Source organism: Vipera berus, assembly GCF_964194415.1.
Source record: "Vipera berus genome assembly, chromosome: 3".
Taxonomy (NCBI): domain Eukaryota; kingdom Metazoa; phylum Chordata; class Lepidosauria; order Squamata; family Viperidae; genus Vipera; species Vipera berus.
In genome coordinates, this window is record NC_138204.1 from 195,595,191 (window position 1) to 195,612,126 (window position 16,936).

The 16,936-nt window shown below is 34.4% G+C and overlaps 1 protein-coding gene across 2 annotated transcripts in view; it reads left to right on the forward strand.

Annotated features, from left to right (window-relative positions):
- The window catches only part of ZFPM2 (zinc finger protein, FOG family member 2), a gene marked incomplete at both ends in the record, with an annotated part of 365,245 nt that overhangs the window by 233,312 nt on the left and 114,997 nt on the right, over positions 1–16,936 (forward strand). For both annotated transcript variants that reach the window (XM_081325400.1, XM_081325401.1), the window contains one exon: positions 7,739–7,850. In XM_081325400.1, the coding sequence (XP_081181526.1) occupies positions 7,739–7,850 (112 nt within the window). The remainder of the gene's footprint in view (positions 1–7,738; positions 7,851–16,936) is intronic.

Sequence of the window (16,936 nt, forward strand, 5' to 3'; positions counted from 1 at the left end):
ACCCAATGCACTGGAATTTATATCAAAATAATTGTCCTTCTGTAATTTGCAGCATTCCCACAAATCCTGAGTGGATTCCAACAGTACATCTGTAAGTTCCACTGTCTGGAGACATTTCAGTTGTTGTAAGTCAGAGTCCCAAATTGAGCGTGAGTTCAGAACACCTTCTCCATTCCCCTGTTTGTCCACCTTTGTTGATTTGAACCTCTGCAACTAAGATCATCTTCCTTTCTTGCTGATTTCTAACAACTTTCTTCCTGATACCTTCCTGAATATCCAAGCATTTATTAGCAGATTTGGGGCTTCTATAGCCAGAGAACTCAGTGATTATTTTGCAGCTAGCTCAATAAGAATGAAACATATACTGAAGTAGGGGACATTTATTTTAAACATGAATTGTGATATGAACAACTTATTTTGAAGATGGACTTAAGAAGAAAATAAAGCAATTTTAAAGATGGATTGGTGAGGAACAAATGAAAATAAAGATGAATTGGTAGAAGATCTTAATGTAATGATTAACATGGATGTGTCAAAAACAGATCTTATCATATTAGTGATTGATTGGGTGATATAGTTGAATTCAGAACTGGCTTGAGAATCATACTCAAAGAATACTTATTAGTGGTTCTTCATCTAGGTGGAGGGGGCTATCATGTGAAGTCCTTAAATGTGGCTACATTCCTTTTTCTTTGCCTGGTAGTACCTCCATCTTCTCAAAAAAGTAAAATGATCTTTTCATTTCTTTTATTTGGAAAAGACTACACATCCCTGATTTTTTACCAACAAATTTTGACTTTCTTCATTTTACTAGGTCTGAATTGATCCAAATATTCATATGAAGAAAGTCTTGCATTATTTTTCCCATAGGGAAAAAAGTACAAATTGGATATCAATAGGCAGAAGAGATAGAAATTAGATATTTCTCAGAGAACAGGATGTCCAGCAGTAAAGACATCAACTGGGAATGCTTTAATTTAGATTCCTGGACTCAGTAGGGGGATAAATTAGACCATTTGTTTCAGAATACTTTATGAAACAGCCAAATTTTTTTGGATCTCATCAAATTTTCCCCATTGAATTTTCTCCATCAGAATCTCTCCATTATTACAATTACAGTTGAATTCCGCCTTATAGATTAAGTGCTTTACAACAAGAACAACGTAAAAGTAACAAGTACATAGCTTTTGGATTTTCCATTGATGATTTATAATGTGCACCGCTTAACAAAGTTACATCCATATTGTCCTATCTTGATTTATATTATAAGAAGAGTTGAAAGTTTTGATTATTTGTAGTAGTTTAGAATCCTTAATATGTAAAACCTTTGTAAACTGTATTGGCAGCTATAGAGATACAATTTGAATATACATTGCTTTTCTCCCTCCCTTTCTTCAAATTGCCTTTGTTATAAGCTTGTGGAAGTCTGTCAAGTGTGGGAACGGTGTGTTGTTTTTCTAGTGATCATCTCCTGGGGTAAACAGTTGGGTTTCTCTAGTTGCAGGGAAGCCCAGCTGTCATATGGGATTCCATCTGTGAATAATCATTTCTATTTTCCATTCGTTACTTCTCCCCATTCCCCCCACCCCATCCCAAGTTTGGCAGCAATTTATTCAAGCATTATTTCTTTTTTGTAAATACTAATGAATAAATAATGAAGAAGATTTTAAAATACACAAATCAGCAGTTTTTAAACTATGTTTTCTTTTTTCAGGCCTTAGCCAAATACAGAATTATCTTTCATGGCAAAACAGATATAGCAGGAGAAAAAAACAATGTGTTCCTCTCTGAACCATAAGAAAGGGAGGGTACCAAAGGGAAACAGACAGAAGGCCAAAGGAATAATAAAATCTTAGTTTGATTCCTGAATATTATGAATTATTTCACTGAGATTGCTTGGTCCATAAGGACAATATTTTTTATGTGTTTTATCCTGGAAACTCGGCTAAACAATTTGCTAATGAGTATGTTTTTAAAAGTGATGCTCTGGAATAAGATTTTTTTAAAATGAGATATTAAAATAAAAAAAACTTCTGCATAACTGCGTATGTGGCATTCTACATAATGCCAATAGTTGAAATGCATTTGATAGTACGATACAACAAGTTTGATTTTTGAGTACCTGTCTTTGGTTTTTTGTCTACACCAGAGCTAGACGTAGAGACCTCAACCTCTCAAATTGCCTTCAAAAATTTATCATTAGATTATAATGTAGGTCAGTAGGTCAGGTAACAGTTAAGGTTTTAAAAGCATTGAAATAAGTAATATTTGCTGTATTTCATTAAACTGATTTTGATTATATTTTAAGTTAAATTAAATTTAGGTTTTATTCTGGCTCCAACTTATGTTTTTTTCCTTAACATTGCTTGAAATATTCATACCAGTTGTTTATACTCTGGCAAGACATGACTGCTTCTTCCGAGGATGCCATTTTGAAAAAGGAAAATGAGTAACTGTGCTCTTGTCAGGTTAAAAAATATTAGTTGGTTCTGTGAAAAATAAATTGCTACAATTTCCCTAATGTCAGGAATATATTTTAGGGCAATGTGGCTATACCTAATTGGTCGTGGCTAGGTGAGAACAGTCTTGGTTCCTGTTTGAATAGGAGACCCAGAAGAGACAAAGTCCATAGGAAAGGAAATAGCTGAAAAAATAGGGAAGAAGGTAGCGGCAAACTAATTTATACTGCTGCCAAGAAAACTGTGATGTTACACCTAAAGAATCATGAGTAATAGACCTTGATTAGAACAAGATGTACATTTTAAGATGTCTGAATTATGAACAGTTCCTCTTAAGCTAAAAAGCAAAAGTATGGTCAAGCTTCTTACAGGCTATTTTTATCTCTATTAACCTTCTGGGTCTTCATAAACAGCCCTTTAGGGTTACCTCACTTCTTTGCTGAATTACTCGAAAGGCTGGTAAAAAGCAGCTATCTGCTTAACCTCTCTTATCCTCATTAGCAGATTCTAATTGCTCCCTAAGAGATCCACTTTTGGCCTTGCCTGCCTTATTCCAGTTGGTCTGATCCTGAAAAAGAATAATTGAAAAATACTGAAATATTTTTCTGGTTTTGTTACATGAAGCACTAAAGATCAGAGGTTTGTTAACTTAGATTAAAATTTACAAGATATGTGTCACATTTATGTTCTGTTGTAAGTATTTGATATCAGTTTTGGTTTTTTAAAATAGGTTCTGATTTGATTAAGGTTAGAATAAAATTATATGTCATAAAAATTGAATTAGAGATTGTTAGCTCTTTTATAATTTATTTTTAAAAGTATGCCTTTTTTATTGTGAAGATTTGGCATTCAGAGTTGTTACAGGAAAGGTGACACTGAGAAATACATTAGAAGGTTGTAAAGAGAAGAAGATTTAAGAGAGATAATTGATTTTTTAAAAAAACACCAAAAAAAACCCCTTGAATTAATAATAGAGAAATGCAGATACCTGAGGGGGCAGAAACATCCAAAATGGCAAGATAGTTCAAAAGATGGCTTTCTGGAAGTCTGTCTGTTCCATCCATCCATCCAATTTTTAGGCTACTCAACTCCTAAATGATTCTGAGCAGCTTTACAACATTAAAAAGTAAGAAAGCAATAATTCATAGAAAAAAACACAGTCACTCCAAGGGAACAAATAAAAAACAGCATTCTCACACATCATCCTCAACCTAACTTACCAAACACCTTAATTTGAAGGAATAACCAGTTTTTAAGGTTCTTTTAAACTGCACTTTTTTCTCCATTAGGCTAGTGAAGTTGATTGCTGAGATTTGTTGCTAACTTTGATACATGTGCATTTGGCATGGAGGCCAAAGTAAACCTTTTGATATTATGTGTATATTTGAGTAAAATATCGTAAAACTTTATTTCCTTAATCATGTCGCTGAACATGAGAATAAGTTGTCCAGGTTAGGTTGTCTGTAGTCTTGATCTCCTTTGAAAAGAACAGATCCTAACATAAAGATAATTCCAGCAGCAAATGTCACTATGAATGCTAGAAATGACCAGCTAACCTTTACCACAATAAGATGAAAGAATAGCCCATATCCCCAGGAAAATACAACATTAGTGCTCAAACTTTTATTTTCCCACAGTCCAAATAATACAGAGCCTTGCTCCATGTAGCGAAAGCCAGATCAAGTAGTGGGTTAGTGGGTTTTTTATAGGTAGGTGCTTATTTGTTAGCAGGAAAATACCTGAAGATTGACAAATGGGGGGGGAAGCAAATCTTGCTAGCTGATTAGCCTTCCCAGTCCCAAAATAGAGAACAGCATGGGAAATATTTTAAAAGAAATCCTAAAATCTTTAATTATTTTTATCCTTTACCCACCAACACTCAATCAAACCTATCTTTGAAAGTCATCTGAAAGGTTGAAATTTAACTTCTAAGAACTGACTTTTGCCTCCTGCTCAATTCTGCCTTCTTCATACATTATATTAAAAAAGGTGAGCTTAAATTGAAATAAAACTTAAGGAAGGAGTCTTTAAGTGCATGCCAAAAAAGCCATGAACCATTTTAAAAATATATTTCTTTTTATGTTTTTCATTTAACATAGATATAATTATATCTAATTATGGGCAGCATCGTGGCCTAAAGGTAGAGCTCTTGCCTCACAATCAGTCCTAGGTAGTGGCAGATATTTCTCTATCTGGGCACAAAGGGAAAATATCTGCTGTGAGCTCCGTGTAGGCGTCAGGGAGAGCATCTGGCCAGTAAACTCTCAGCTCTATTCAGTTGCCCTGTCTCCACCCTAATGCAATGGATTACAGGGTTGTTAAAATAAAAATAATAATTGTATCTAATTATAATACTATTCTATATGATTGTTTCTATGTGCCTCTTTGTGTTTGCTTTTGTCTTGGATACACATTTTTGTGATCTGTTAGTTTGCAAAGTAATAGGATTTTGCAAATCTTTTGAAACAGATGGATGAAGGGAAGCCAAAAGTGGTTTTAAACAGCTGTTTGAGCTTCGAAAAAACACAGCTGGAGGGGTATCCAGTGAAAGGTAAAAACAAACAAAAAGATGACTACATAGGTGAAGCCCCATCACTATTTTACATGGGTTGCATGAATAAGGCATTAAAAAAGGTAGGGTTTAGATTACATGGTTGCAATCACTTCTTTAATGATTAAGAAACTGATGTTTCATTTGCGTTCCTGCATGCTTTCAAGCACTTCATTTTTAAGGAGTTACAAAGTCCTGGATTATTTTACTGCAAAATTCTGAGCACAATTGCCCCAAACTACTGTAACTGTGTTCTAATTAGTGTATTGATTTAGGAAGTGCAAATGTGTTAAATTAGTTTACAAAAGTAAAATGAAACTCATTTCAAATGTGATAACACATCTGCACATATGTGGATTTATTTTCTTCTTTTGAATGAATGCATCAAGACTTATGTATTAGAATTCAGTTACTAAAGAAATTATTAATCATGGAAGTCTGATTTATAAACCTCTGGTAACATGAGCTTTTTATCAACAGACTCATAATGGTAAAACACTTTCTTTTTTCAGTTGCCACAAGTGAATGTTGAAATGTTAAATTCCAGTAATACTGGAAATATGATAATACTAGCTTTATTTAATGCCCAGGGAGAAATATTATATTGGACATTATAAAACATAGAAATGCTGTATTTATCAGGAAGGAGAGGACTCTGAATTTAAGATGACCCCCCTCCATTCAAAAAAATTGGCAGCTTCTCTTACTATGTTCTCAGTGAATTTAGGATGATCCTCCCACTTTTAAAATAAAAGATTAGAAGCTAAAACTTGCCTTTCTTTTGAACAACGGCAGAATAGAGATTTTAGAATCTCATTTCTCAAGTGCAGGATGGCAAGCCTTCTTTTACATCCCTTCGAAGCAGGAAAGGGGTCAAAAGTTGAGATGGCATCAAAGCCTTGAACAATCAAAACTCTGTAAGGAGGAAGAGGTCACAGCCAACATTCTTGACTTTTTGACCCCTCCTTCCCCCAGGAATGCCTATTTCCAAGCCCTTTAGCTGCCAATACAAATATTCTGTTGTTAAGTCAGACATTTGTTAAGGAATTTTGCCCCATTTTATGACCGATCTTTCCACACTTGTGAAGTGAATCACTGTAGCTGTTAAGGCAGTAACACGGTTGTTAAGTGAATCTGGCTTTCCCATTGACTTTGCTTGTCAGAGGTTTGCAAAAGGGATCACATGGCACTGAAAAGGCATTTATGACCGGTCCTCACAATTGTGACTGTTGCATCATCCCTATGGTCATCTGATCAAAATTCAGTTCTTTGGCAATAGACACGTATTTACAACAGATGTGGTGTCCTGCGATCATGTGATTGACAAACAATGGCTTAAGCCAGATTCGCTTAACAACAGCATGATTTACTTAAAAACTTCAGTAATCTGCTTGCCAGCCAGGGCTAAAAAAGTTGTAATATTGAGCATGACTCATTTAACAACTGCCTTGCTTAGCAATGGCAATTCTGGTCCCAGTTGTGGTTGTAACTTGAGGACCAATTATAATAATAAAAATTTTAAGTAAAGAAAACCGAATAGATTTCTATGTAATTACGCATATCCTGATCTGACAGTGGCAGAGGTGCACTACCTAAAAATTTAGCATTGGGGCAGAAGTGTGGTTAGAGCATCTCATAGCTCGTCCTTATTGGCTGGTCCAGAAGCCTCATAGGATTAAGCTTTAACTTTATACTTCTGACTTCTAGTTCAGGGATAGGAACGACAACAGAATTTCTAAGAGAGGTCTGGAGCTTCTGGAAAAACACCATATCTATATTAAAAAAATAAAAAAGCCTGCTAGATTATTACCTAGAGAGTCTTTCCATTGTACTTTGCACTTTGAGTTATAGTTTCAAGATGTTTGATATGCAGAACAAGGAATGATTAATGATAACTGTCTAAATAGCATTTTACTACCAATCATTGAAAAAAAAACTGGGGATAAGCCTTTCTAAATTCTAGATCAGTTCATTCCTTGCATTTAAGATTAGCAGTGAACTTGAGCAAAATTGATCTGAATGTTTCTGTCCTAACCTGCACCGTGGAAAACATGTTGAGGAAATGCTTTTTCAACTCACGTGTGTTTCTCAGTCTTTTGTGAATCAGGTTATATATAATGCACTCTTCTCACATTTGGTCATTCAAATTCATTCTGGCTGCAAATTTTCTTTTTGGAGTTTATAATCATTATTTCAGCAATAGTAAAAGCAAGCACTGGCTTCAAAGAAGAAAAAAGGGAGAAAATACATTATCCATTCAGAATAATTTCCCACCAAACATAAATGTTACTCAGGCTTTGAAATGGATACTGATTCTTTAAATTCTTTCCTGTCTGTTTCAGGAAATAGAGATCCTCTTGATAATGAAGTACAATGTGTCTAAAGTTCATTTCTAAACACTGGCTTTTTGCTGTGAAAGTCACCTACCTTCCCTTTATAATTCTAAGCCACTAGAGATTTGTCTAATCTGATCTGATCCAGTGCTATCATTCAGAAAAATCCTCAATAATAATTCTGCCATTCATTTTTATCAAAGCACTAACTCTCTTCCTTCTTCTTGCTCGCCTTCTGGTCTTCTTCCTCTTGCCCTTCTCCATCAGTCATGATATACGGTTTCTCGATTTGGAGATCAAATTAGTTGGCAAATAAAAGTTATCACTACTAGTTTCATTTAAATTTGTAATCAACACAAGCTTACTGGTATATGTTTGTTGCCTTTTTTCCCCAGAAGGCAAAAGCTCCACTCCCTATGGTGTTGACTGCGGGCCCCAAGTGGTTGCTGGATATGACTTGGCAAGGAGTAGAAGACAACAAAAACAACTGCATTGTGTACAGTAAAGGTAAATCCAAGCTAATTTTTCTTCCTGTTTCTTGATAAGGAATTAACCCAGTGCTGGAGAAACATGCTCGTTGATAATAGACAGCAAATAAAAGCAGCAAAGATGAGTAACTCACTTTTCTATATTACCACTTTAAGTAAGGGATAAGTGTTTGGTTCATGAGCATGAAACAGAGACATATATCATTCAGTGTTCAAACAGAATATTTTAAAGGCATATATCTTTCTTCTACTTGATGCATTTCTGATACAAAAAGCTTGCCTACTTCACTTGCAACACAAGCACCTCTCTGGATACTTCCCAGATCTTTGATTTTGAGTGTGTCTGTTTTTCTAACCTAAGATAAATTTACTGCATTGTATTAAGCCATGAATCTATTGTGAACATTCTTTTGAGTTTTTAAAAGAGGGTCACCCAGTTGCAGTTTTAACCTAATAGAAATAAATTATTACCACTTGTGACAAGTAAATAAAAATGTATTGTTTTGGAGAAGATTATTGTGAGAACTGTGATTTTGAAGGTTCTGAAAACTGAAAGATTGCATTGATTAGGGATCAGATTCCAGCTTTGGCTTGCTGAATATATGAGTTACCATGTGTAAAAAAAACCTAAACAAAGCAGTTCCTGTGGATTAACCTCACACTATTTTTAGAATGCTTAAGTATAACTGCTTACCACTGTGTAAATTTCCAAGCTGAATGATCAGAAGAAAAATGAGGTTTTAAGCAGATATACCAAATGTTAGATGTAATTTTAGAGTTGCATTGTAACCTCAAAAGGATTTCAGAATTTTGTGAGATTCTAGACATTGTGAGTTATGGGGGAATGAATAAGTAGCAGGAATTCTGAGTTAAGATGCTATTGGGGAACAGTATTTGGAACGATGCAAACAATTGATAAGCAATGGGACAATGGGATAAAACTGGGAGTTAATCTTCCCTAAGTTGAATTTTATTTCCATCCTTATCAGATTTGTTGTGGTCATGTTTAAGAAAAAATGTAATGTGGATCTATGGATCTGTGAATGAGTAGTGAGTTTATGCACAGCAAAGGGATTGGACCAGAATTTCTTCAGTGTTGTGTCTAAACTTCCCATTCTATGACTCTGATATATTTCTTTCTTTCCTTCCTACTTTTAGTATTTTCAACTAGGCTCACATTTTAAGTGATAAATTCTCATTCTCAGTGTTTGTGATTACTTCTGAAATTGAAGAATTTTAGGAAATTTTTAAGTTTTTTTAAAAAAAATTCCTAACTAAAACCTCTACAAAGATTAAATATTTGTTTATTGTAACAACCTTGTGACTATTTCAGTGTACGATGTCCAGACAAATAACCCAATCATAACATAAAGAACTATTAAACCTTACTAGAAATAATTAAATCTTGTTTTTATAATCATTGCAAATTGTACATTTTTAAGAGGATGGGCCACTGAAAACTGAAACATTGAAAACAGAATTTACATTAGTAGTTGTACATCAGGATCTTATGCATTCTTTTTATGACATAATTATATACACACACTGTAACCTGAAAATATTTAATTAAGGGGCAAGCCCAAACCCAAAGAGGAAGAATGAATATATACATACATACATACATACATACATACATACATATATAGTCCGCAAAGATACATTACATCAGAAGACCACACTGAATAAAAATAAAATAGTACAATATTAGCACATATTATATTTTAGTATGCATCTTTATATTTCTAAATAAGTTACTGATGACAGTTTATACAGAACTTTTGCTATAACAGTGTAAAAAAATAAGCCATATAGTGTTCACAGTTGAAAAATTTCATTACCATATTTCTGACTTTTCCTCCAATATCTACCTAATGCTGTTTGGTTTTTTTATATTATCACATCTCAAAATCTGATCGAGCAGTGATAAGGCTGCCAATTTCTCAATATATCTCTTAAGGCAGATAACATGAGAAAATCACTCTTAGATTATACTCCTTAAGATTGATGAAATGTTTTATTGTTAAATGTTTGAGTGTGAAAATTCTTTCTACTTAAAAATGAACATTTCATTTTAACTTCAGCATTATTACACGTACATTGCTTTTTATTTGATTAAAATGCAGCCTGAAATGATACTAATGAGGACGTTTCACTAACTCATGTTGTATGCATATAGTAAGACTGAACTCTTCACGAAAGTTAATGGATCATCACTTTTGTGCAGGATTCAATAAAATTGGAAGATACTGAAAAATCAAATTTCATAGTTAGAGATGGCAAAATTCAGTGCAACAGGATATGGCGACAACAGCTGCATTGTATAGTTTTGACATTTCTGCTGGGTAATGTACTGTCCCCAGCAAATTTAAAGTAGTAAAATACAAGTGAATCACTAGATTTGGAGGCAATATGACAGAGTAGAATAAGGATGTTATGACTTTTGCAGCATCCCTGTGATCATGTGATCAAAATTCAGATGCTTGGCAAATAGTTCATATTTATGACCATTGCTGTGTCCCAAGGTCATGTGATCACTTTTGCGACCCTCTGACAAGCAGTCAATGGGGAAGCCAGATTCACTTACCAACAAGGTTACAACTTATCAACTGCAGTGTTTGACTTAACAACTGTGGCAAGAAAGGTCATAAAATGGGGCAAAACTCACTAACCAAAGTTTCACAACAGAAATTTTGGGCTTAATTGTGGTCATAAGTTGAGGAATGCCTGTATTGTATAATCGAGAGGCCCCCAATCCCCGGTCCCTTGACCAGTACTGGGCCATGGCATGCCAGCAACTGGGCCGCACAAACAAGCAAAGCCTCATCCGTAGGATGCAGGCAGCATACAAAACCACATTTTCTCTGGTCCGTGAAAAAAACCTCTCTCCATGGAATCGGTCCCTGGTGCCCAAAAGGTTGGGGACCTCTGATATAATCCATGTAATGATACTCCTGTGATCCTCAAAATGCAATTTGTATCATTTGCTCATCTCAAAGTTAGATTAGATTTCGATCTCTGAATAGAAAGTTTCCATCTGTTTATAGAAAACAGTGAGATCTCCACTGTGTATCATGCTGATCGAGCAGTCCTTCCAAGTTGCTTAGGAAATAACAAAAACCACATAATGAATAACCTGGTATTCATAATATGTGACTGCTTTCAATAAGCATTCTAACCACGTTTGTCCTGTTGAAAATCTTTCAGACTATATAGTTCTGGTGATGACAGCATATTCTTTCCCAGTCTCTATTGCTGTTCTCTTAAGAAACTTGAAACTTTGCTTCTGATACAACTCTTTCAGCAAAAGGTTTATCATAGCTAACAAATACGGAAATTAGATGTGCTTTAGTCATTGCTAATTGCAATGAAATTATGATCCTGTATTCTTTTTTTTATTATTATTAAAAAGTTTTAACATACATTTTATCTTTAACAGTCCCCCCTCCCCCTCCCATACCCATCCCTCCCTACCCCTCCCCCCGACTTCCCAGAGCTAAGTACAGGGTATAAAAACAAAAAAAAAAACACTCATAATCATCCAAATGCTAACAACCATAAACTATAAGATCTATCACTCTCTAGCTCATATAGGATAACTACAAACACTATTACTATTAAATATATAAAAAAAGAAAAAAGAAAAGAAAGGAAGACTTATTCAAATGCTACATGAAACTTTTTAGTCCCATATTTGTTCTGGATATACTCAATCCATTTTCTCCACTCCATAATGTAACGTTCTTGCGAGTGATCTTTCAAATAAGCCGAAATCTTTGCCATCTCTGCCAGGTCAGAAACCTTTAAAGTCCATTCTTCTATAGTCGGCAGTTCCTCCTTCTTCCAATATTGACCTATTAAGAGTCTTGCTGCCGTAGTTAAATTCAACATCAACTTAATGTCCACAACCGCAGCATCTGCAATTATACCTAACAAAAAAAATTGCGGGCAAAACTTTATCCTTTGCTTGAAAATCTTCTGCATGTTCCACCAAATTTTTATCCAAAAGGCCTTAACCTTTTTACAAGTCCACCATATGTGAAAATATGTTGCATCTTCATCGCCACACCTCCAGCACTTGGGCTGATAATTCGGATACATACTTGCAAGCTTTTTAGGATCTAGATGCCATCTATAAAACATTTTATAAAAGTTCTCTCTTAAGTTTTGAGCTTGTGTAAATTTTACGTTCCTCACCCAGATCTTTTCCCACGTATCCATTGTAATAACTTCTTGAATGTTTTGGGCCCATTTTATCATACAATCTTTAACAAGTTCTGTTTCTGAGTCAATTTCTATCAATGCAAGATATATCCGTTTGATATGTGCTGGACCCTGCTTTCTAATTTGCTTTATCAGATTTTCATCAGTCATTGTAAAACCAATTTTCTGATCTTCTTTCCACCTGGCCCGTAGCTGAATATATTGGAACCAAGTTTGAACAATCTTCTCATCTCGCAAGAGACTGTACGGTTTCAGACACCAGACATTTCTTTCCAAACTTAAAATCTCCTTATACGTAGTCACATCATGTTTGAAACCAACATTTATATTTTCTATTACGTGTTTTGGGATTGCCCACAATGGTATCTTACAACCTAACTTATGTCTGTACTTCTTCCAAACTCTCAACAATGCTTGTCTTAAAATATGCGCTTTAAACACATTATCTACCTTTTTATCATACAACAAATATGCATGCCAGCCAAACAACAAGTCATGGCCCTCAAGATTTAATAATCTCTCTTGTGTCAAATTAATCCAATCACTTACTGTATTCCTGCTAACGCAGCAGCTTCATAATATAATTTAAGATTAGGCATTTTAAGACCACCTCTTTCATGATCCTGTATTCTTAAAATGCAGTACATGCTTAGTTGTTTGAAAATACAGAAGTATTTTTAATGAAATGTACTGGTTACTATAGAACGTGTTTCTCATAAAACCATTCAAGTTGTTTTGATTAGCATATTAACAAAAATACTAAACATTTTAGCCCAGATTTTTCTAGTTTAGCTTAAGTAACTTTGGAAGATCTTTTCCAATAGAAAAAAGTATTTACTGATAGGTCTGAACAAAAAATAGGTCATCGGTATGTGATAATATTTCTGATTTTATTGATATTTTTATTGTTTTAAATTTATTTATTTATCAAATTTATATGTATATTCAACTCACAAGAATGATTCTGGGTGGTGTACAGCAAAGCAAACTTAAAAACAATAAACATGGGAAACACAAACATCTACACACACACACACAAACACACACACACACAAGATTTAATCAGCAATGAAACAACCTCAAGATCTCACTGATCCCCTGAAGCCACAAGGCACCATATCTTGAAGGACTTCTGCAAAATAAGGAGGGACAGAGATTACCTCACTTCAGTGGGAAGAATGTTCCATAAGGTAGGTGCCAGAGCAGAGACGTTCCTACTTATTTGGACCTGCCAAGTTTAGTTCCTTGAGAAACTGGACACACAGTATGCCTCTCTTGCCAGATCTGGTGAGATGAGCAGATGTAATGGGGGAGAGATGATCCCTCAAATAACCCAGCCCCATACCTTGAAGGGCTTTAAATGTCAAAAGCAGTTCCTTGAATTGGAACTAAACTGGCAACCAATGCAGCTTATGGAGCAGAGGTGTAACGTGTTGTTCTAGAAGCACACATTACTGGCTGCACTGCTGCATTTTATACCAGCTGAAGCTTCTGGATATTCCAGAAGGGCAGCCCCATGTAGAACATAATTTGCTGTTCACTGCCCAGGGTCATATGTAGATTTGATGCCCTTTCAAATCTAAGGTAGATGATGGATGGATGGATGATAGATATGCTATGAAAGGATGATGCTAACAGATATCATTAAATATGACTATGTTTTAAAGTAGATTTATCACATTTAATGTTTTTTTTATTTTTGCTGCAAATCACTAAGTCCTTTATTTAATTGGCCTACACTTTCTTGAATAAAGCAGGAAAGGTATTTGGCCAATAAGTGCTCAGTTCTATTTAGTGACCCCAACTCTATGCCAAATTCATGGATTACAGGATCATAAAAATGGGAGTATTCTCAAGTTATTGTTTATATGTTGTGGGTCATGGAATAAAAGTAAGTAGTGCCTAGCCAAAGTACTCTTTAGAATTTAATTAGGAAACAAGATGAAAATAAAAAAACAGGGAAAAGACATGCATTCTTGAAAATGTACACATATTCAACAAAATCATTGTTTTATTTAAAAAGTTCAAACCTGAAGAGAGATCAGGTTTCAAATGAAGAGGATCTGGACATTTTACAGCATATGAGACTACACATAAATTGTCACTGCTGAGTCAGTTATCAATTATTATTTACATAGCATTATCCCCTCACATTTCATTAAGCATGCATTGAACAGCAGTGGAAAAAGCACTAATGCTGTTTTCTGGTCATCTAAATAATGAAGGCTAAAAGTACTCGGTGCAGCTAGATAGAAAACAAAATAATATCAGTAAATCATGATCACAAATGTAAAAACGATCAATGCGGAACATGAAATGAAATGACAGAAGGCTTGAGAAATATTTGTTCCGTTTCGGCTGTATAATTGATGCTGCAAATGGCTATTTTTATTGCAGCACACAGAACATTCATCCATAACGCAATATATGCTTCAAATACTTTGGGATTTGTGTATTTTTTTTAGAAAATAAAATATCCTAAGAACAGCTACTCTATGATTTCTCATTTTTAATATATCTCATTGCTTCTGTCTTTAATTTCAAACATTCTCAACCGTATGTGACATATCAAAACAGTCTCAGACATATTATTAAAACATGTTGGTTTATACTGCATGGCGTTATCCTGTGGTGCTCTGCAATCAATTACCATTATACCACCATCATTAATAATTTTCTTAATGAAAATGATTCTGTTGATCTCCGTTGTATTTTAATTATCAGAGTTAAGCATAATTACACTGCAGCTCTGAGCTGCCATGTAGACTCCTTTAGGGTGCAATTTTGTTTTAACACACTGATAATGTAATTTTACATTGTGTCAGTTGTTTAGTTATTATCCAGTTATACAATTCCACTGTATTCCTGATAACAGATAATAACCTTAGCACCTCCTATGTCCTGAAGTCATTTAAAAAGCAATATTAGAATTTCACAACTAGCTAACTTAATCTCCTTATGATTTTATAATTCCCACTGCTAAATATTTTTACATGAATATATATATATATATATATATATATATATATATATATATATATATATATATATATATATATATAGAGAGAGAGAGAGAGAGAGAGAGAGAGAGAGAGAGAGAGAGAGAGAGAGAGAATATACATATGTGCTTCATATGCTTTTATTATTTCATATGCTTTTACTATATACTTTGTTCCTGTTCATTTTGCATCTTGATTTTTCTTCGGCCATTATTGCTTGTCATACAAGGACTAACTCGGATGAAATCCTATCATATTCCAGATTAAGAATGTTATACTCTTGTTACTCTATGCTTGGATTAACACACATAACCCAAACTAGATGGAACTGGGCAGTCTGCAGTTTAGCATTTAGCAAAGCCCAGACATTGTCTTAGCATGTAAACCAGGCCATTGTTTTAATGTATAATATGATTATTTTATTTAGGCACAAAAGATAATGAGAAACTAGATTTATTTTCTTAACATAAGTTTAGAGTATAGTGTGTTATGTAGATACTGGCACTGATAAGATGGCATCATAAGAACTGTGGGGAAAACCCTGTCTGTCATAGGACAAGTCTCCCTAATTTAATTGAGCCTCTTCCATTCATTGGTGCATGGCTTCGCTCCAGATTGTCTTCACTATCAGTAGCTTGCCAGATTATACTGTGCTTTGTGCTATATTGGTGCAAGATAGCAAATACGTCTTGATACAAATCTACAATCTGTCTGAAACCGAACACAGATTCTTTTTCCCATTGAATTGACTGCTGTTATTGCAAATCTGATAGCATGGTACTTCCAAAGGGCCAAAAATCTTTCCACAGTTGTTATGGGTTGCACTTGTCCACAACTATCCTTCCTCTTTTGGAAAGGTGATGGTCCTAAGCAAAGATTATGACAATTGTTTTCATTTTTTTAAAAAAATAACATTTTATAGTCAATATATATTAAATATTCATTTTTGAAACAAGAAGCCACTGGGTTTTTAGTCTCTGTAGACTATTTTCCAGAAATGTCCTAATGTATTTGTTCTGTTGTCCTTGTCACTATCCCTTTTTAGAGTATTGAGTCTTTTTATAATGCCTGCAAGCATTGTTGTTTGATAAATTAAAAATGAGTAAATTGTATATTATATTACATCTTGCTACAGAGTGCAATTGCTGTAGTGGAAATTAGCTGAAATAAAACTTGCAACAGCTATTGGGATGGATATAGCAAAAAAATGGCTATTTTTTCTCCAAATCAATTTATTAAAAGGGAAGTGAAATTTTCTGTAGGAATTTTGTAATTGAAGTAGTTTTAGCAAGATTTTTTTTTAACAGTCCAAAAACCAAAGAAACAAACTTCATTTCCCAGCAGCCTGTAGTACTAGGTAAATATCAGAGAGAAAGAACAAACAGAAAATTTCTCAGCAGTATGGTTGCCATTTAAAAGAAAGGTGGATATAAGTGGCATCTCTGACTTAGAGGGAAGCATGTAGGGGGAGATACATTTTATATAACATCAGTGAAAAAGCATATACTTGCCATGTAAATTATATCAAGGTAAGGTAAGGTAAGATGGTGCTGAATCTTAAAATTCTCATCTCAAATTAACACATAAATTAGTACTCTTTAATGTAATCTCTTTCCAAGATTTCATATGCAAGCCTTTGTATGCAATATTCAAGTTTGCACATTTAGGAAATATTTTAGACGTTGAGCAAATCATTCTGTCAATGACAGCAAAAGAAAGCCACACCATTTTATTTGTGATTATTAGCTACAGGGGAAGAACTTTAAATAGGGCCTTGTTCCTTTGGAACACTAGACGTTGGAGAAGCCAAAATAAACAATTGTTGTACTTCATGAAACAATCCATTGTGAAAGATTTCTGTTGTTCCTGTCAGAATAAAGGAGAA